The sequence below is a fragment of the Drosophila miranda genome (genome assembly GCF_003369915.1).
Source record: "Drosophila miranda strain MSH22 chromosome Y unlocalized genomic scaffold, D.miranda_PacBio2.1 Contig_Y2_pilon, whole genome shotgun sequence".
NCBI lineage: Eukaryota > Metazoa > Arthropoda > Insecta > Diptera > Drosophilidae > Drosophila > Drosophila miranda.
In genome coordinates, this window is record NW_022881614.1 from 28,319,279 (window position 1) to 28,339,467 (window position 20,189).

General features: G+C 48.3%; 4 protein-coding genes across 9 annotated transcripts; 3 read left to right on the forward strand and 1 right to left on the reverse strand.

Moving 5' to 3' along the window:
• Positions 1–1,036: 1,036 nt before the first annotated feature.
• Positions 1,037–9,771, reverse strand: LOC108158089 (unconventional myosin-Va). 5 transcript variants are annotated; one of them, XM_017290239.2, is made up of 18 exons: positions 9,668–9,771; positions 7,367–8,180; positions 7,068–7,306; positions 6,518–7,006; positions 6,324–6,417; positions 6,033–6,259; positions 5,865–5,888; positions 5,460–5,573; positions 4,511–5,397; positions 3,928–4,457; positions 3,728–3,863; positions 3,499–3,596; positions 3,209–3,389; positions 2,611–3,147; positions 2,340–2,471; positions 1,741–2,269; positions 1,450–1,674; positions 1,037–1,387 (listed from the first exon to the last, which is right to left on the reverse strand). In XM_017290239.2, exons 1-18 carry the CDS (start codon positions 9,746–9,748, stop codon positions 1,244–1,246), a joined length of 5,481 nt encoding a protein of 1,826 aa, XP_017145728.2. In that variant the 5' UTR covers positions 9,749–9,771; the 3' UTR covers positions 1,037–1,243. The 5 variants fall into 5 exon arrangements, with proteins under 5 accessions (XP_017145728.2, XP_017145730.2, XP_017145731.2 ...); XM_017290241.2 differs by lacking the exon at positions 9,668–9,771 and adding an exon at positions 8,649–9,000 and having other exon boundaries at positions 1,038–1,387; XM_017290242.2 differs by lacking the exons at positions 5,865–5,888; positions 9,668–9,771 and adding an exon at positions 8,649–9,000 and having other exon boundaries at positions 1,038–1,387.
• A 31-nt stretch (positions 9,772–9,802) lies between these two features.
• Positions 9,803–12,844, forward strand: LOC108158096 (DNA replication licensing factor MCM4). The gene is given in 7 exon segments (XM_017290262.2): positions 9,803–9,901; positions 9,963–10,273; positions 10,330–11,252; positions 11,313–11,684; positions 11,750–12,116; positions 12,181–12,633; positions 12,689–12,844. Coding segments are annotated over 7 exon segments (2,598 nt in total). The 5' UTR covers positions 9,803–9,822; the 3' UTR covers positions 12,782–12,844.
• Positions 12,845–14,114: 1,270 nt separating this feature from the next.
• On the forward strand, positions 14,115–16,517 carry LOC117192444 (mesoderm induction early response protein 1-like). The gene is made up of 3 exons (XM_033397126.1): positions 14,115–14,955; positions 15,025–15,599; positions 15,659–16,517. Exons 1-3 carry the CDS (start codon positions 14,211–14,213, stop codon positions 16,073–16,075), a joined length of 1,737 nt encoding a protein of 578 aa, XP_033253017.1. The 5' UTR covers positions 14,115–14,210; the 3' UTR covers positions 16,076–16,517.
• Positions 16,518–17,243: 726 nt separating this feature from the next.
• LOC117192445 lies at positions 17,244–19,740 on the forward strand. Of its 2 annotated transcripts, none has more exons than XM_033397127.1 (2): positions 17,244–17,934; positions 18,183–19,740. In XM_033397127.1, the coding sequence occupies exons 1-2, from the start codon at positions 17,685–17,687 to the stop codon at positions 19,016–19,018; spliced, it is 1,086 nt and encodes a 361-aa protein (XP_033253018.1). In that variant the 5' UTR covers positions 17,244–17,684; the 3' UTR covers positions 19,019–19,740. The 2 variants fall into 2 exon arrangements, with proteins under 2 accessions (XP_033253018.1, XP_033253019.1); XM_033397128.1 differs by lacking the exon at positions 17,244–17,934 and adding an exon at positions 17,940–17,996.
• Positions 19,741–20,189: the final 449 nt, after the last annotated feature.

A 20,189-nucleotide genomic window follows, 5' to 3' on the forward strand; every position in this document is an offset into this window, starting at 1 on the left:
GCAGCGGCGTGTGACTGGCTTACTTCAACAGCAGCCAGCAACTCAGCTTTCAACGATATGAAAAGAGTATCGAAGATTTCGCGCAGCTCACTCCCAATCTCGTTTTGATCGAGAGCCTCCAACTCATTATGGGCCTTATTAAATTCCTCTCGAATTTCTGCCAACATATCAAGGCGCACCTCGACTTCCGCGGCGGTCAGCTTATCGATTTTATTCCCCGCGAAGGATTCGCCAAGCCTGTGCAATCGATCATATAATGACTGACTTTTACGCTTATACAGACTCAGTCTGGAATCAGCCACCACAATATTTCCGCCCGCGCCTGTATTCGGATCGTTGTCCATGTTAACCGTTGTGCAATTCGACACAACAACGGAAAATGAAATACCGCTTAAGCGACGATGTATAGACGCGAGAGCGAGAATGCAAGACACGAAAAGTCAAGAACCGCGGCGGCAGCTGCGCAGAGAATGAGAGATTCGACGCTTAAAGTACCGGAATTTGTCTATAAATATTCCAGCCGCACTCTCACTGAATTTGCACTTTAAACTGTTTTTCAACGTGCACCCAAATGTATTTGTTGGTAGTTAAACTACCCAACAGCAAAATATTGTATAAATAATAAGTGTTTTAACGGAACGCGATTAAGCAATGGTTTTATATCACGTCGGGGTCACCATTGTTTGAGATGCCAAGCTTTTTTGGCACCTATGTGTTTCAAAAATGAAAAGAGATTTCGGGTTAAACCTTATAATTCGTATTTAATCTTGGTGGCTTAGCGGAAGCCGATTGCTTGCTATTGCCAGATAAACTTTATGCGAGATCGATATGCAACCAATGCGCAGAGGGGTTAGCATAGAACTAAACTATAGACGACGGCGTTAGATCAAAGTGATTGCCGAAATGGCGGCAGCAGATCAAAGTAGTTGCCGAAGTGGCGGCGGCAGAGAGCCCCTTTAGCGGGAGAGCGCAGCAGCTCTGCAGAACGTCAACGTTTTACAACATAGGCGGCTCTCTCTGCTCATACAATAATAATGTTAAAGTTACGGTTATTCTTCAGCGGCTGGCCCGAACACTATTTATAATAAGTATTTTCCCTACTTATACACATACACATACACAAGAACATTATTAATTTCTATAATATAAATATGTATATTATATAATACACTAAAAGAAAGCGCTTCTCAGTCGGTCTAAATGGCATTGCAGTCAGATCTGTGAAATGGCGGGACCCACACATTTATATTTTCTCGAGGAACTCATCCAGATTGAGATGCGACGGTAGCTCGATATCCTCCAGCTTGATATCGCTGTACCTGAAGATCACCTTGAAAGGCTGAATGAATTTCTGGTCCATGGTGAACTCATCGCTGTTGCCCTTTTGCTGAAAGAGAGAACCAAAACATTGCGTATACGCAACAAGGCAACATGAAGTTATTTTCCTACCGTTTGTCGGGCATTCAGCTCCTTGGTGAGTTTTTCCAGAAACACGTTGGTAATCTTATTCTCATAGTCATCCAGCTTGTAGGACTTCATCCCTTTCAGGACCTGCGCTGTACTCAGCGACGTGCACAGATCACAGATAGTCTGAACATCCTGTTCGCTCTTGCGCGACTGCAGCAGCTGGGATACCTGGTTCAGCGGCGACAGGGCCGTCAGAACGTCGTTGGACTGGAAGAACCAAGCGTTAGTGGAAGAATTCGATATATAAATGACATAATCGTCGAGGAGACCCACCATTTTCTTGCTGCGCACCCAGTCCTCAATGCAGCCAATATTGTAGCGTATTACCATGCCCGTCTCCCACATGCAGATGTCGCCGCGCAACATAAGACAATTGAGGGCCACGGCACACACGAAGTAAAGCAGCTGGTGGAATATCTGCTCTGCATAGCAATTGTCCAGGCCAAAGTGCTGGAATTGCTTGTAGAAGTGCTCCAGCTGGCCGATCAACTGCTTCCAAGCTGGCCCGCCGCCGTGTTCCGGCGAGGATCCCGCTCCGATCGAAGTCGTGCGACCGCTCATGCCGTGTGGCTGCGGGCTCCGCTGAATCTCATCGTTCTTAAGAATGGCGGGAACTATTTTGGAATCCAACAGTCCCTGAATCTGCATTATTAGGGCCTGGTACAGATTCACGATCAGATCCAGAATGACGCGACGGTATTCAAAGAGATTGAAGTTCTTCAGCTGCTGCTGGTTCTGCTTCTCCGTATTTAGCTTCACGTACTCTTCTACGTCTCCGTATTGCTTGAGGAGATTAAGCAGCCTGTGGGAATAGGGAGAGACGCATGTTGATAATGCGATGCCAACCAATGGAAGCTGAGATTATGGCTTACGTAATAGAGTTAACCAGCCAAATGACACGGTTCTCAATGGGATGCGGTGTGCGATGCATTTTCTTGATTTGAATCACGAATTTGCTTAGCAACTCGCGCACATCGTCGTCGGCATTGGTTAGATCAGTATATCTTGAAAGGAAAAGGAGAATATAATACATATATAATATATATAGGGGCCAAGCAGCGGATAGAGTACGGTACCCGCGACAGTTTTTACCCCCCATCTAACCTAACCTTATATATACATATATAGATTTTTAGAGCTCACCGAATGCACATGAATATGAGATACGCTGGAAATCCAGGCAAAAGTCCGACTACTGTTCGCGGCGTCATGGTGCTAAGGAGACGCTGCAGTATCTTGTCCAGGTCGGTGCTATGGAACTTCATGAGGCCTTGCGGATTTTGAGACTTTTGTTTGGTTACATTCGCCCCCAAGTCATTGCTGAGGCGCTTCTGGTCAGCCGAGCCCGAGCCGCTACCTTTGCTGCGGCTCTTTTCCTCCTCCAACTTGTGCTCCAGCTGTCCACCGTTCTGGCGGTAGGCCTGGAGCTTGGCGTTCGCCAGCTTCAGCTCCTCTTGGACCAGCAGGAATTGGGCGACAGCCTTCTGCAGTTCTCGGCGTAGGAATCGGTCGTTTTGCTTGAGTGTTTCAACATTGGCGTCCTCGGACGTATCGATGCTCTCGAAGATTACCTTCTGCAGCTCATCCTGTTCGTTGTGCAGACGCTCGATCTCCTGCGTCATCTCCACAAGCTTACTGTTGTGCTCTTCCGTAATGGCCTTCAACTCGTCCTCGAGTTGTCTGCGAATGGAAATGCGAGAATGGAGAACGTGTTTCGATTGATTCTTTTGTCAGTACTCACCGATTGACAAGTTTCTGGGACTGGAAGGCTTCTAGAAGCTCATTAACATCGTTGCCCCGCAGATGCATGCTCTCCGGCTCAAAGGATCGCAGTGTCTGGTTCTGCTGCAGCAGGACAGCCTTCAGCTGGATGCACTCGTCTCGTCGTCTACGAACCTCTTCCTGTAGGGCGGCATGCTGAACTGCAATGGTAAAGAGGGGGGGTGGTGGGGGGAAGGGGGGGGGGGAACAGGGGGACGCCCGAATAAGTACGGTAGACGCGTGGAGCGCCCGGCATGCGAAGGCTGTTACCATTGAGCTCGTTGATCTCAACACCGTGTTTAATGCTCGTTCGCAGCTGCTCGTGCTCGCTGCGCAATTTCTCGTTCTCTACCTCAAGCTCGGAGACGCTATGGTGTGTGGTGTGGTAAGCAGTGTGTGGCATGCAATAATACATAAATGTAGTTGTCGTTGTAGCGATCAATCTTGTGGCTACATTTTTGAGCAGTCATTTGAGGAGAGAGTTGGCTTTCACACTTACCGGAACGAGTCCTCCGTAGGCTTGTTTCGACTTGCCAGCTTTATGTATTGCTCCTGCAGGACCTTGTGCTTCGACTTCTCTGCCTCCAAGATGGAGCGCAGCTTCACCACCAGGCTGGTGCAGTCCGCAGAGGTATCTGCAAAGAAATTAGAGTCCATCAGATCCATCTTATATATCTGGAAAGAAGGCCTCGCTCGTACAGCTCTTGCTCTGCAAATCTGACGTCCGATTAATGTCAAGCGTGTTCTTGGCCGAGCCATAGCCAACGTCTTCCTCGTTCTGACTAGAGGCGTTGCTCGCGCTCCTCCCGCGCAGGCTGTAGACGCCGTTTTGCTGAAGTCGACTCAGCTCCTCCTTCAGCTGGTAGTTCTCGTTCTCTATCACCTCCTTGTCTTTGATGGCACGCTGATAGGCTTCGTTCAGTTCGTTGTTGTCGATCTCGGCCAGCATACGCACGTTCTGGTCGTGCTGTGTAGCCACTACGTTCTTGGCCATCTCGATCATTTGGTCCACTTGCTTGCGCAGCTCCTCGTTTTCTAGGCAGTACGTCTGTTTCTGGCTCAGCCATTCCTCCTGCGAGTGTCGGTTCTCCTCCAGCAGTTGCATTTTCTCGTCCCGCTCCGCCTCCAGCTGCTTGTTGAGGGCCGCTATCAGCATATCCTTGTCCATGCAGGCAGCCTTCACGTTCTTGAACTCGCCCTCCAGGTTCTTCTTCATCTCCAGCTTCATTCTGAAAAAGAAACATTAAGAGGAGAATACATTTGTTCACCGACTAATACTAACTTTAGGACGCTGATCTCGCTGGTTTTGTGTTTCAGATTGCTGTTGTCTCGGTTTAGCTCATCGATGCGCTGCTGCATGGAAATAATCTTGTTCTCGAGGCCCATGTACTTGTTCTCCATGTGCGATATGGTCTTGGCCTCGGCCTTCATGCGCTTGAACTTGCGCCGCGCCAAGAAGCGACGCACCGCCGCCTGGCAAATGATGATATTGCGCCGCTTGTGATGGTAGGCGCGTCGCGCCAGCACGCCACGTACGAAGCGTTGGATCTGTACGGCCCGATAGTGATCTCGCAGGGCATAAAACTTGCTGCGGGCCAGCATGCCGCGAGCGTAAGTCTGTATCCCTGCAATAAAGTGCCGCAGACGTAGATAGCGACGCCGACACAGCCATCCCTTGGCGTATTTTGATAGTATAAGGGCGGCTCGAACTTCACGCATATTCTGGACGCGCTCGCGGGCCATGAAGCCACGCGAATACCGCTGTATACCGCTGATCACCATCTGCAACTTCAGGTATCGTCGTCGATGGATGAAACGCCGCACCACGGACTGTACAATCGTGATGTACTTCTTGCGCAGATTGGCCCGCACCTGTTCGAGGAAAGCTACCTGGCCGGCACGAAAGAATATCTGTGTGTTGCCAAACCGACTCTTGTCCTCGTCCTCGATCCACTTGTACACAATGTTGCGGCACGACTGCTTCAAGTCGTTCTTGTCTATCTTCGAGCGATGCGCCAGCAGCTGGTAGCGCATATAGAAGTCCGGATAGAGCCAGCGCGAGGGGAAGCCGGCGGCCGAGATGCGCACCGTTTCCAGCACGCCGCAGGCCCTAAGCTGTTGTATGATCTTGGCGGTCTCCCACTTGAAGGCAATCTTCTCGTCGTTGGGCTAAAGTACCACAGAGAAAGCGTATGACTATTGGCATCTAAAAACTCCTTTGGATAACTCACCTTGATGCAACGCACGTAATGGGGCGTGGTGGCATGCAACGTAGTTATAAGCGATGTCAGACTCTCCTGGAACTGGGCGCCCACGGTTTTCTTATGCTGCTTGGATGGCACCACCTAATAACGGAGAAAGCAGTATCAATATGGGTTTAATTGCAGGGAAGAACACACACAGAGTACGGTCTAGGGAAAGGGCTGACTAACAAAAGAAATACAAGTTATAAAAACTAGATAAACAGTACCATCATCTGTGTGAACGCCAATTAAATTAATTCTAAAAACTATACTAAACAAGCTGGGGATGGCGGAGGGGGCGGGCGTTGTTAAAAGCAAACCCTGGTTAATCAATGTGTTTTTGGTTAGTAATTTGCTGGGATCATAAATACAAATACTTTTGTGGCAACTAACTCTTCGACGGGTCTCATTGAGCTCCTGTTGGACGTTCCAGGGCCGTTGTTGGTGGAGTGAACGACAAGCGAATGAAAAATACGAAATAGCAATAATCAAAGATGGATATTCACTATGGACGTTTACATAAGCTTTTCATCAAATGATATGCTGATGTTCATCACAAACCTGCTTTCGGCCGGCGCTTATAACTACGCGACCGCCCAATGTGGATGTTGTGTTGGCATCCACACCAAGAGTGTCAATGTCCTCCAGGGCCATGACCTGCTTCACCAGCGACATGTCGGACAGGGCCAGGACGGAGGTGAGTTCTTTGGAGACAGTGTCGCGGTTCTTTTCCAGGAATCCGTTCACATCATACTCCACGATATCCGAGAAGTGTTTGATGAAGAAGCCTTTAACGAATTGATAGTGTGATTAGGAATTATGATTGCGTAGATAGCGACAGAGAAAACTCACTTGTGGTGCCAAAGCGGGGCTTCTCAAAGTGCGGAAATTTGCTGCACTTTCCAATGAGTTTGCCGGCCCAACTCTCGTCGGAGCCCTTGGGCATCTGTAGGAGATAAGATTCATTCATGGATTGTACATTTATTTAGAAAACCATTAAGGAAGCTAAACGCGGATCCTGCAAGGGGATGTAAGGTAAATCTTACCCTACATTCCTCGTCGAGAAGATCGAGTACACCCAGACGGGATTCAATTAAATCGATGCACGGCTGATTGTCATAGAAGTCGATCATGGTCCAGGTAATACCCTCCTTGAGGTACTCCTCCTGTTCTAGCTTAAAGACGTGCTGGTTGAACTGCTGCTGGAGCTTCTCGTTTGCATAGTTTATGCAAAACTGTTCAAACGAGTTCACCTCAAACGTTTCAAAGCCGTAGATATCGAGCACGCCAATGAAGCTGCACTGCTTGCTACCGTTGTTGAGGCTCTTGTTCAGCACACCGCCGATATACTGAAACAGTTTGGCGTATATGTGCTTGGCCAGCGCATCGCGCGCCGCCTGCCCGGCCTCAACGCTGTTCGGTATCAGCACATGTTCATTGACCGACTCTATCTTACGCATTACAAGCCAGCGACGCAGATCTTCTGTTTTCACCCGCAGCAGGTCCCCAGTGATTTGCAGGTGAATATCGTTGTGCTGCACAAGAGGAAAATTCAATTTTAATGCCTTTCGTTAAGTGCTCTTGAGTGGTGCTTACAGATATTTGACAGGAATCGGTGTCTTCATCATCGCCGCCCTCGGTGTACTTCTTGGTCACCTCAATGTTGCCCAGATGCAGAATGCCAGCCAGTATTTTCACAATCTCCGCTATCTGCTGAAATGAGAACCCTAGTACTGTCATTGCCTGGGCAGTCTCGTTAAACTGATCGGCATCCGAGACCCGTTCGATGTCCGGGGCGCCACCCATGTTCAGGAACTGAAACTTGTCCTGGTGGTCTGTGGGAGAAGGATTCCATCAGATAAGTTTGTCCGAGCAGATCAGATCGCAACACTTACCCAGCAACAATTCAGGGTACTTAGCCCGCGCCGCACACAGCTGATAGAAGATGTGATAGTTGCGCTCCCCCTGTGCCTGATAGACCACCCGAGACTTCTCCAGGAGATAGGTGTGCACGGTGGCTCCCTGCAGGTACATAACACCCATCTGGTTCTTGAAGAGCAGCTTGGTGAACTTGCCAAAGCGCGAACTGTTGTCGTTTCGCGTGGTCTTCGCATTGCCAAAAGCCTCCATGATCGGCGAAGATGCCAGCACCTTCCGCTCCACCTGCGTTTCGGACTCGGAGCCGCCGACGGCGGCGAAGTAGCGCATGGCGTACTTGGCGGAGACCGTCTTGCCTGCCCCCGACTCGCCGCTGACAATGATACTCAGGTTGCAGTTCTCCCGCTCTAGCTTCGTGTAGGCTTCCTCGGCCAGGGCAAAGATGTGCGGCTCCAGATCCCCCATGGATAGACCGCGATAGGCTCGGATTATACTGGGCCCATACAGGGGCATCTCCGCGTACGGATTGATAGCCAACAGTATGATGCCGCAGTAGGTGTAGATAATCTGGCGTTCGCAGAAGCGAACGCGCAGATTGTACAACACCCCGGGCTCATGCAGGTACGAGAGGGTTGTGAGATCATTTTGCCCAACCAGAATGGCCGGATTTCGCAGCGGGGGAAGGTTGCTTCCATCGGGCTTTAGTTTGAACTCCTTGAGGCTGCCCGATTCCGTGCAGATCTTCAGGAAGCTTGCTCCCTTGCGGTAGCTCTCCTCCAAGGTGGCACTCTCCCACACCTGTTCCGCATGGGTCACCCAGATCTTGGCCCCCTGCGAAAAGAGAATGTAGACAACGTCAGTAAACATTGCATGGAAAATGTTCTTCATTATCAGCTATCCTCCTGTATCACCTACATATGTACACCTGTGTATGTTTGTGTGCAATTATCGAGGCTTATCAGAGAGAGTCTGATTAGACCCGTGATTCATTCCCAAATATTTCTATTCGCTGCAGTCATTGACTGGATGACATCAATACCTGTCAATACCTGCCATGGAAAGGGCTAATAGAGAATGTAGGGCTTGTAGAATGAAGAAATGTGAAAAACGAAAATGGCGCAAACACACGAGAGCACACACACACGCAAACAGTAGCAGAGCAGAATTCACGTTATGTATGCATTTTTATTAGCCCCCCATTCTTTGGCACTATTGGCGTCCTAAAGCGATACCGACACCGACACCGCCGCAATTTGCCAACAATGCACTTGTAGGGCATCAATATAATGTGCGGAATACCTTTGCATATAGCATCTCCTCGCTTGACATGGTTCCGTTACGTTCTCCTCTGCACTAATCACTATCACTAATCCACAGCACTGATTTCGTGCATAAAATCCCGTTAGCTTTATCAGACTGAAGCTGGCGATGCGCTGGATATGGATGATGTTTGTTCCTAGTGATTTCAATTGGATTCCAGTTCAAGCAAATACTTATACTATTTGCACACGACGTTCAGATGGCCATTTTTCTGTTTGCTTTTAGGTATTTTAATTTTGCAGCCAAAAGTTAATTTTAAAATTTAGCGTAGTACTTTTTAAAAGAACGATAACCAAAATAAATAACAAAAACAAATATGTATTTGCCACCCGTCCCGTCTACTTTTGAATGTGTTGTTGTCAGTGGACTTATCGATATAATTACTTAACCCAATTAACCGCCTATTTAAACAGGTGATCAACTTGAGTTAGACCGCGTTAAATAATACTGTTATTAAATCCATTATCTTTACTTAAAATATTTATCACTTGAACTCCGCCAAAAATTCTTCAAGTTTCATCACTTCAATGGTTATTTGATTCAATATTTTAGTACTCCCTGATCGACAATGGGTTAATCGTCCATGTTCGGAAATCATTTTCATAGATATTGATATTCGGTCTAATATTACTAACTAACTAGGACACTCAACCCTGAACACATAATTTTATCTGATGGATTACAAAATTGGCTAATTTTAAGTACTCATTTTTTTTTGGATTGATCTACAAAAAATAAAAGCTGTCAATCGGATTTAGCTAAGGGTATGGACATTTTTATACCCTGTTTCTCCTAATTAATGTTAAAATTCGGTTTTGCTAGCTGATTTGAATATATTATAATGACTTTTTTCATTTTACCTGTTATACTCATTCCTTACATACATATATCTCGATCACAATACCTATTATTGGTCTCTATAAGAAGACCATAAACTGTGCAATTCCCTTGAGATATGACGTGAGATGATAAACATTTCAGGAATATACCATACGTACCACAATGTAATTTCTAACACTAAGCACAGCTGCATCTCTCAATTTTTCCCGCGCTTTACTCGAGAAGAACCAGCGAGGCATTGTACAAAAAATAATATTAGAAGCTCCAGTTAAGGTTTTTAAATAACAGAAAAAGCAAAGCGATTAAATCTAAAATGTCAAGTCCCGCTCGATCTCCCAGTGTCGGATCTGGTACCCCAAAGCAAGGAGCGGGAGCTCGTACACCAACCAGAGGTAAAGAAAGCAGTCCAGTCCTGCCGACAAATATATAAATGATTGTTCCCGGCGATTGCAGGCATCGCAACGCAGGATGTGGACACGCCCATGCGAATGGGTCCTGGCCGTGCGGCCAGGCCATCGGACAATATTAGTTTGCCAACCACATCGCCAGGAAATATAAGCTTGCCTGCAACGAGTCCGGCGCGGGGTCTCGGACTCAACATGAGTGAGATCGATCTGAGTTCACCTCTCAACTATGGCACGCCCAGCTCCATGGGCTCCATTCGTACGCCCCGTTCGGGCATTCGCGGTACTCCGCTGCGTGCACGTCCTGATATTCGGACAGACAAGCGAACTCGTCAAGTGACCATTGGTGGCGGCTCTGGTGTGAGTAAAGATCTTCTACTTTGCAACTCTACTCTACGAATCCACCTCTATTACAGCTGGAACCAATTCCCGAAAAGGGCTCTGAGACTACAGATCCTGTTTCCGAGTCTTCGCAAGCTCCCCAGCTAGTGGTTTGGGGCACCAATGTAGTTGTTAGCCAGTGCAAGTCCAAGTTCAAGTCGTTCATTATGCGCTTTATTGATCCGACCGCTGAGCAGGATGATATCTCTGAGAACATAGATGTCAATCAGCCTCTGTATCTGCAAAAGCTCGAGGAGATTCACACATTGGAGGAGCCGTATCTGAATCTGAACAGTGCCCATCTGAAGCCCTTTGATCAGGACTTGTACGGCCAGTTGATCTGCTATCCTCAGGAGGTGATTCCCGGCTTCGACATGGCCATCAATGAGATGTTCTTCGAACGATATCCGGCCGCTTTGCTGGAGCACCAGATACAGGTGCGTCCCTTCAACGCCAACAAGACGCGCAATATGCGCTTCCTCAATCCCGAGGACATGGATCAACTGATCAGTATTTGCGGCATGGTAATCCGCTCCTCGAACATCATACCGGAAATGCGCGAAGCCTTCTTCAGCTGCAACATCTGCTCCTTCAGCACCACCGTCGAGGTGGATCGAGGTCGCATTTCGCAACCAACGTTGTGCACTAACTGCAACACCAATCACTGCTTCCGTCTCATCCATAACCGATCAGAGTTCACGGACAAGCAGCTCATCAAGCTGCAGGAATCGCCCGACGACATGGCCGCCGGCCAGACGCCCCACAACGTCCTTCTCTATGCCCACAACGATCTCGTCGACAAGGTTCAGCCCGGCGATCGTGTCACAGTAACAGGCATCTATCCGGCCACGCCCCTTAAAGGCAGTGGCCAGTAAGTGAATAGCGTGTACAAGACCCACGTCGATGTTGTGCATTTCCGTAAAGTAGATAATAAGCGTCTGTACGAGGAGGAAGAGGGGTACGTATGATCTTCCAAATGATTTTTAAACTATGTAACTATTTCTTCCCAAACTTCCAGGAAAGATCCCTTTTTCCCTCCTGAGCGCATTGAGCTGCTGCCGCTGTTGGCCAAGAAACCGGATATTTACGATCGCCTGGCCAGGGCCATCGCCCCTTCCATTTATGAGAATGACGACATCAAGAAGGGAGTCCTCCTGCAGCTTTTTGGTGGAACCAAGAAGAAACACTCGACCCTGGGACGCCAGAACTTTAGATCGGAAATCCACTTGCTGCTTTGCGGTGATCCAGGCACATCAAAGTCTCAAATGCTTCAATACGTCTACAACCTAGTGCCGCGGTCGCAGTATACCTCCGGACGGGGTTCGTCGGCCGTCGGCTTAACCGCCTATGTGACCAAGGATCCAGAGACACGCCAGCTGGTCCTGCAGACGTAAATATACTTTATTCTTTGTGGGCTTGGAAATATTTTCTAATGGATTACGAATGTTGTTGCAGGGGCGCTCTGGTACTGGCCGACAACGGTGTCTGTTGCATTGATGAGTTCGACAAAATGAACGATTCGACCCGCAGCGTTCTCCACGAGGTAATGGAGCAGCAGACGATGAGCATTGCCAAGGCAGGAATCATATGCCAGCTGAATGCACGCACCTCCATACTTGCAGCTGCCAATCCCGCCGAGTCGCAGTGGAACAAGCGCAAGAACATCATCGACAACGTTCAGTTGCCACACACCCTACTCTCGCGGTTCGATTTGATTTTCTTGGTTCTGGACCCACTGGATGAGATATTCGACAAGCGTTTGGCCAGTCATTTGGTCTCGCTCTACTATGTGACCAGGCATGAGGAAGAGGATACCATGTTTGTAAGTACCTTTTTTTGGTTTTATTTTTCTGCAAATTTTGAGCTGTTTTTGTCGAAACTCTCAGGATATGAGTGTGCTGCGCGATTACACTGCCTATGCCCGCGAACATTTGTCCCCCACACTGTCGGACGAGGCCCAGCAGCGCCTGATCCAGGCCTACGTAGATATGCGCAAGGTTGGCGCTGGACGTGGCCAGATCTCGGCCTATCCCCGTCAATTTTAGAGCCTTATACGTTTGTCCGAAGCCCACGCCAATGTGCGGCTCAGAAACGAGGTTGAGTTGTTGGACGTCGAGGAGGCCTGGCGACTCCATCGCGAAGCCTTAAAGCAATCTACAACAGATCCTCTGTCTGGAAAAATCGACGTGGGCATATTGACCACTGGTCTCTCTACGGCGGAGCGTAAGAAGCGCGCAGATCTGGTGGCAACCATAAAGGAAAACTTGAAGAAGAAGGGCAAAGTGCCTACCGTTCCCTACCAAAAACTATTCAAGGAGATCAAGGAGGGCTCCCAAATTGTAAGCCATGGCAAACCGCTTATTGTTTCTGCTATGATAATATTTTTCCTTTCAGTTAATCACGCGCGAACAGTTTGAGGATGCCCTGAAGAAAGTGCAGGATGAAGGCGCCATTGTAATGGGTAAAAATACAATTCGCATTTGTTAATTTAATTTCGGCTAATGCCAATCACTCATTCATTCCCAGCATCATTACAAAATCATTTGAAAATACAAATAACGAGGGGGAACGTTGTGAGCTGCTGTGGACACCGCAACTCTACGGTTATACCCGATACTAAGTCAGTATGGCTCTCCTCCGGCAGACGCCGCTAATATTAAACGACACGACAAAGAGTGCGTGCGAGAGAGACAGAAAATCAGTCTGAGCGTGACGTCGGGCGCTGCGTAGCCACTGCAAATTGATTTGTTCCTATTGGCTATAAAAATGATCTGATCTGATACAGATTCAGCAATCTGATAGATATGGTCATTATCTATGATTCTGCGTTTTTAGTTTTCTCGAATGTGCAATATTGTGGATGCAACAGATTTTCGTCCTTTGTGTGGGTGGAAGGGGGTGGGGCGAAATTTTATAGTAAGATCTAACAGGAGTGCGGATACCAAATTTGGTTACTCTAGCCTTAATAGTCTCTGAGATTTTTGAATGTCCCCAGATTTTCGTCCTTTGCGGGAGCGGAAGGGGGTGTGTCGAAATTTTGAAACAAACTCGTCTCGGTCCGATATATTAGGAGTGTGGATACCAAATTTGGTTGCTCTAGCTTTTGTAGTCTCTGAGATGTAGGCGCTAATGTTTTACTCTAAGCAAAGCCGCCTATGCTACGTGTGTGTTAGAGAGAGACAGGGCGAGAAAAAATGAAATTGTTTTCTTGATGCTGGCTATAATAATAATACGATCCAATTCAGATTCCGCAGTCTTAAAGATATGGTCATTCTCTACAATTCTACGTTTTTGGTTTTCTCATATCTTTAAAATTGTGGATGCCACAGATTTTCGTCCTTTGTGGGGGCGGAAGTGGGCGGGGCGAAGTTTTGAAATATTTTTGTAGCAGTGACATATCACAGAAGTCTGGATCCAAAACATCGTTGCTCTAGCTCTTATAGTCTTTGAGCACTAGGCGCTGAAGGGGACGGACAGACGGACGGACGGACAGACAGACAGGGCTCAATCGACTCGGCTATTGATGCTGATCAAGCATATATATACTTTATGGGGTCGGAAACGATTCCTTCTGGACGTTACACACATCACCTTTTACCACAAATCTAATATACCCCAATACTCATTTTGAGTATCGGGTATAAAAATTACAAGAATTTAACGTTTCTTTGGCCAACAAAATACCGAACTGTGGGAAAAAATCCCAACTATATGCCCCGTTTGCACTATCTGTGCTGGAAAACGGGTCGTTTCCTCTTTCAGACTAGAATTGCGTCAATATCGATATCGATAGCAAATGCGCGGCATTGTAACTGGACTATCACAGTGTGACCAGAGGCTGCCAATGCAATGCCAAACAAGCAGCAGAGCAGAGGTAGCCAATTCAACAGAAAGGTAAAAGCCCCATACAGGTAGAATGGAGTGTGGCAAATCGTCAGAACATTCGTCACATAGTGCCTCCGAGGCATCGGCGGACTCTGGGAGCTTGCTAAACAGCGATCTCACAATGGCGGGACGCGAACTTACACTAACGCCCACAAAGCGGGAACGACGCAAATCGCCAGGTACCAGCGTACAGGCTCCAATGTCGCCGACGTCCTCGCTGGCGGACACAACGTTCGAGCCCACCATTTACATGATGGTGAATGACTTTGACGATGAGGCCACATTGAACGAGGAAGAGGCGCTGGCCAATTTGGAGGCACACAATCCGGATGACGAGATTGCCACGCTCAGGGAGGAGAGCGAAATGCCCATTGAGGAGCTGCTGGCCAAATACAGTATGGCACCCTCGCCCACTGCCAGCAGCTCGAAGCGATCGAGTGGCGGCTCAAGGCGGCGACGAGCCACCAAGCGGCAGTACCAGGAGCTAGACACAGAAACTGCCCACGCATCCACATCCAGCGCCGCTGCAGCACAGCAGGACAAAGTCGATGATTTCCTTGAGCAGCCGCAGGATCCAGGTGTTGACCCTTCGGAAGAGAACACATCGTCTAGCTCTCAGCGAAATAAGAGTCCCATGGAGACAGATGAACCGCAGGCTATTTTACCGCCCGATGTCGCAAAAAAACAGCATCGCTCTCATTTACTGGATTTGTATCCAGATGAGTCCTTTGGAGCAAGTTCGCCCCTAATCGGACCCCTGGAAGAACTCGTAAGATGTAAGTATCGAGATTCGGCTGACGTCTAGTTGCTAGATTGAAGATTTCATTATGTAATATTAATTTCAGTCACGCCGCTTCAGGAGCTCTTCGAAGAAGTTGAAGCTGACGACGACGAAGAGTCGGATAACGAATCTGATGACGCGAGGAAGATTATCATGGTTGGAGCGGACTACCAAGCTGATATTCCCGATGGTCTCTCACAGTATGGAGATATATTGCCGTACGAGAATGAAGATCTGTTAATATGGGAGCCGAGTCAAGTCTCAGAGCGGGAAGTAGAGGAATATCTGGCAAAGATCCAAGAGACCCGAGCCTTGCCACCGCTAGAAGAGGGAGTGGAAGTTGTGGCAACCGACGAGCAGCCCGTAGCTTTACCCGCCCCGTTAGCTCCGCCAAGAGTTCTGCCAGCGCCAAATGTTGCCAGCGACGGCGAGTCTCTGTCCGTGGTAAAGGACAACGAGCAGGCCCTGCATTTACTGGTCCAGTGTGGCTATGACTTCAATGAGGCCCTGCGGCGCAAACGATTGAATGTGCTGCCCCTGAGCGACACCATGAGCAGCTGGTCGGAGGAAGAGTGCCTCAAGTTTGAGGAGGGCATACATAAGTACGGCAAGGACTTTTATCAGATACGCCAGAACCAGGTAAAGGACTGCTCAACGTCTCCTAGCGACTAATTAGTGGGATGGTTGGCGTCTTTCAGGTGCGCACAAGAACCATGCGCGAACTGGTCCAGTTTTATTACCTGTGGAAGAAGAGCGAGCGCCGGGACCAGAGCTTTGCCCTGAATGATACCATCGATCACATGGATGCATTCCTTAACGAAGCGGGTACTGGCAACGGAAACGGCAATGGCAATGGAAGCGAGAACGGGAACAGCAACGGCAGCTGCTCCCCACACAGCAGCAACGGGCCCAGCAATGGGGAGCACTCACTGGATAAAGATAGCACTACCACTTGCCCCCGAAAGCCCTCGACGAAGAGCTACTCCATTATGACTGGAGGCCAGCCGGCGAGCGGTGCTGCTGGTACTGCAAGTAGCAAACGTGGAACGCCCGCACCCATGACCCTGGAAGACGAAGAAGATAATGAGAACGAAGAAAACCAGGTTACCATCTAAGTGACATATGTACATACATATATAGACTTATGCGTGGAAAGTTCTAGGAAAAATCGGCAGCTACCATAGGTACAGGCTCCGACATGAGCGCAGGCGCTTTCGTCTGGAACAGGCAGGGCAGGGAAAGGCGTAGTACTAAGCAAAAAGTAATCCATTACCGTACGGTTATGTACATCCAGTACTTGTAGGATACAATATATACATATATTATTTCAGATTCTTAAATCGATATTTCTCATAACTATTAATGAATTTAAGAGTAATGTTAAGCGCATATGAATGTCTATTTGTTACAAGTCCTAATAGATTCCGGAGTCGAGTACTTATGGCTTATTATATATGTACGTATGTACTCGTATGTATACAATATTTGTATTTTCGCTCAATCCTTAAGTTTCGTTGAATGTGTCAATAAATGTAATCTAAATGTGTGTGAATCGTACGCTTATGTGTACGTCGATAGTTTGGATCGCAAACTGGTCGTGGAAATGGTCAATTACGGTATTAAATTGCATCCAGTGGTCAGACGTTGGAGGTGCTCTATTTCAGAAATAAAATGCTTCGAGGATCAAATGTCAGCCTGAAACATAACCACAAAGCCAGAGAAAGAGAACGAACAAGCAACATCTGATAAATAAACCCAGTCGCCAATTGCCATGTTTGCTTCACTTGCATTTTCTCTAGCAGCTTAGCACGAAAAAAAGAGCCGAACCCCAAAACGTACGTACACACAGGCACAAGAGCGGGGAGCGAGGAGAGAACGGACGGACAGACAGACAGACAACGGCAGCACCAATTGGAGATACTACTCGTCCCAGGGCCCAGGCTCACGATCGTGAAAACCGAAGATGGGGCTACATGGATGTACATTCTTGTGTGTGCGTATTCTCTCTTTTTCCGACAGCGCTCCGTAGCGTGAATATTTTACGTTCACTCCATCTCCATTTCCATGCAGTCCAGCCGACCGTAGTAAAATCCAGTTTTGATAAAAATAAACAAAGCGCAACAAGTACGCTACACTCCGCTGTGTAAGCATATACATATGTACGACAGCCCGAAAAGGACTTTGGATCTGGGCGTGCTGCGCAACGTTGAGCCTAATCAGAGTGTCACCCCCTTTGCAGGACTCAGCAGTGTCCGATTGTATTGATTTGCATTGTTGTATTAGTTTTGCTGCAGACAGTTCAGTTGGAGGTGATTGGCTTTGGCTGGATGGGAGTGGACGGAGCAGAGCACATTGGATTCGATACGGCCCCACAGCAATGCATACGACAGCGCAGAGTTAACAACCGTAAAGCGCACAAATACGAGCCGACAACGGCGTTGCCAGCTAGCCGCCGCGAGCTGCTAGCGGAAGCTTTACATCCGGACAATATTGCTGATGCCAGTTTGCGGCAAAGCCTGTTGCTGTGCGCCCGTTGTGCCTGCGCTCTCTTCTCGGTTTTCTTTGGACTCGCCTTCGCCATTGCCATTGCCTCGCATTGCCATCGCCTGAGAGCCAAAAGGCACGTAAACTGGTTGGACCGTACCCGTATTTTTCAGTTTTCAGTGCCGTTTCAGCGCTTGAGCTGCGTGCGTCGCTTTATTCGGACTCGTTGTTGTATGGTGTATGTTGTGTTGCGGCGGCACTATGGAGGTAGCCTACAACAATGCGTCATCATCTTCGGCCTCGCCGCCCGCGTTCTCTTCCTCCTTCGCCTTCACGAACACAGCCAAGCTGCCAATTGAGACGGTGAAGCGTCTCATTGCGGCTATCTCTCGCAGGCCCATGCTCTGGTTGCGAAACAACGTGAGTGGCCAAAAGCGCAGCGACATTACGCCAATTTGGTTTGAGGTTGGCCAGGATGTGAATTTGCCAGGTGAGCGAAGAGACGGAGAGAGGTATCGCAATGTCAATGCCCAGATTCCTATATGGCTGTAGGTATGTACATACACACTCTTACATACTTATGCATATGTATGTATGCTCGTATGTGGCTTGATGTTTGGTGCTGCCCACACAGACATGCAACTCTGTTTAATCACGATCGCCGTCGTTCCCTGCCCTTCCCCCTTTGATTCCATTCAGTGGTATTAAAACTACCCCCTCTCTCTCGTTTTTCTTTAGCGGACATATGCCGGATCAAGTGGGGACATCTGAGGGACAACTTTCGGAAGGTATACATCCGAAACAATCTCTCCAATGAAACGCCGTCGACCTGGCGCTTTTATAATGACATGCGGTTTATGGAGCACGCCATCCACGAGAACATCATGCGACAGACACGCAGCAGCTGTAAGAAGTACCCGCCAGGACACTGGACGGAGAACAACAATATACTGGACGAGAAATATGACGTACCCGCCGTGGCCACGGAGCCAATTTGTGAACTGAGCGATAGCTACGACTCGGACCTGCCCCAGCCAAGCTTCTCCGACATCAGTTCCTTTTTCGAGGACAGAGACTGCCTTCCAGCTGAGCCTCCGGACAGGAAGCGGATCAAACTGGAGCCCAGCCCCCCCGAGGAGGAGGATGACGACGACTTTGACGAGGATGCTGCCTCGGAGAACGTGGAGGAACGCACAAAGCGCAGCGAGACTATAAACACACCGGACCCAAGTCTCTTCACCATCGAAGTGCTGGACGACGATGAGGAGGAGCTGGAGTTGTCCAGCTCCAATGTCAAGTGCACAACTAATGACACCTCCAACAATAGCCAGAAGACGGAGCCCGATGTGAAGCCGGCGCTATCACAGTCACCGACATCCAATTTGCCCTTTAAGTACATCAGCATGGATGCAGCCACCAACACCGAGACCTCGCTGGCAGAGCTACAAGACGATGCCGATCGTATGTTTCTGCTCAGCCTGATGCCTTTCCTGCAGAAGCTGGACGAGCGGCGGAAGCTACGTGTGCGCCAGAAGCTCCAGAATGTCCTCATTGAAGAGTTGGAGTTTGGCTAATCTTAGGCGGCCGGCTTCGGATCTATTAGCCTGGCTCTGTAGACTTTAAGCTTAGCTTACAGTATTATAAGCACGCGACTGAATAACACTGTGGATCTGCATTCATACTTAGCATGTAATCAGTACTCCTGCCCTCGTTTTAAGACCCTTCACGCAGATACATCAAATGTACACTTGTGTACTAAGATTCATATGTACATACATATGTACTTTTACAGGCGAACAGAAAATAGACATTCAGCATAGCGATAGATCGTCCTGCTTCATTGTCTTTGTGTCGGAGGATAACCTCATGTTTTACCTGTCCCTCCTGCCCTGGCCGGGCGCACCTGCGCAGGTAGCGACCTGCGTCAGCCGCCCGCAGTTCTCTGAAACATCGGGCTTAATACGATAATAGTGCTGCAGCCAAGGAAGGAAACACGGGGGCTACAAATTTTTGTCAGTGCAAAACGAGTTCCTTAAGGGTGTTTGGGTCTCTATTGTCTGCCCTCTGCCTCTGCCGGTGGTGTCTGTCTCCATCAGTATTTTCCCGCCACACACATGCGCCGTTAATGTGAAGAGAATTCTCTCACGTTGGTTTACTCTCTCGCTCTCTATGAGCGTTTAATTCGGCGGCGGCCACGACTTTGTAATGCCCTAACTCTAACATTTTTCTTATATTGAATATATGAAAGAAGCTGGATTTGTTCGAGAAACAGCAAATTCACTTTGTCCAAAAGGAACATTTATAACCTTGTATAGCTATAGGCAAATATTTTTTAATTGATTTTAGGTAATGCACAAACTGGACCACATTTCGGCTATTCCCACCGAAAAGGAGCATATAACAAAAACAATAATGAGCACGCCAGAAGGGCAGCAGCGTCAATGCTGCGTCGGAGACAGAGTTTGCATCCAGTCTGAGCGTGAAGGTTGTAGATTTCGAGGAGTCCTAGTCCCTCGCCACGCTAAGTGGGTCAGAAGTATTCGTAAAACTAAACAAAATCACGCGCAACGAGCGGTTAAAACTTCAAGTGAAAAACACGCACGCCAAAGTAATAGAACGAACAATGGACGCTCAAATTTTGAAATAAGAAAAAAAACATTGTTATTTGATATGTCTTGTATACGGCTACACGAGGGTATTTCAAAGAGTAGTCGACCCAACTGAAATTTAGGAACAGCAATTAAA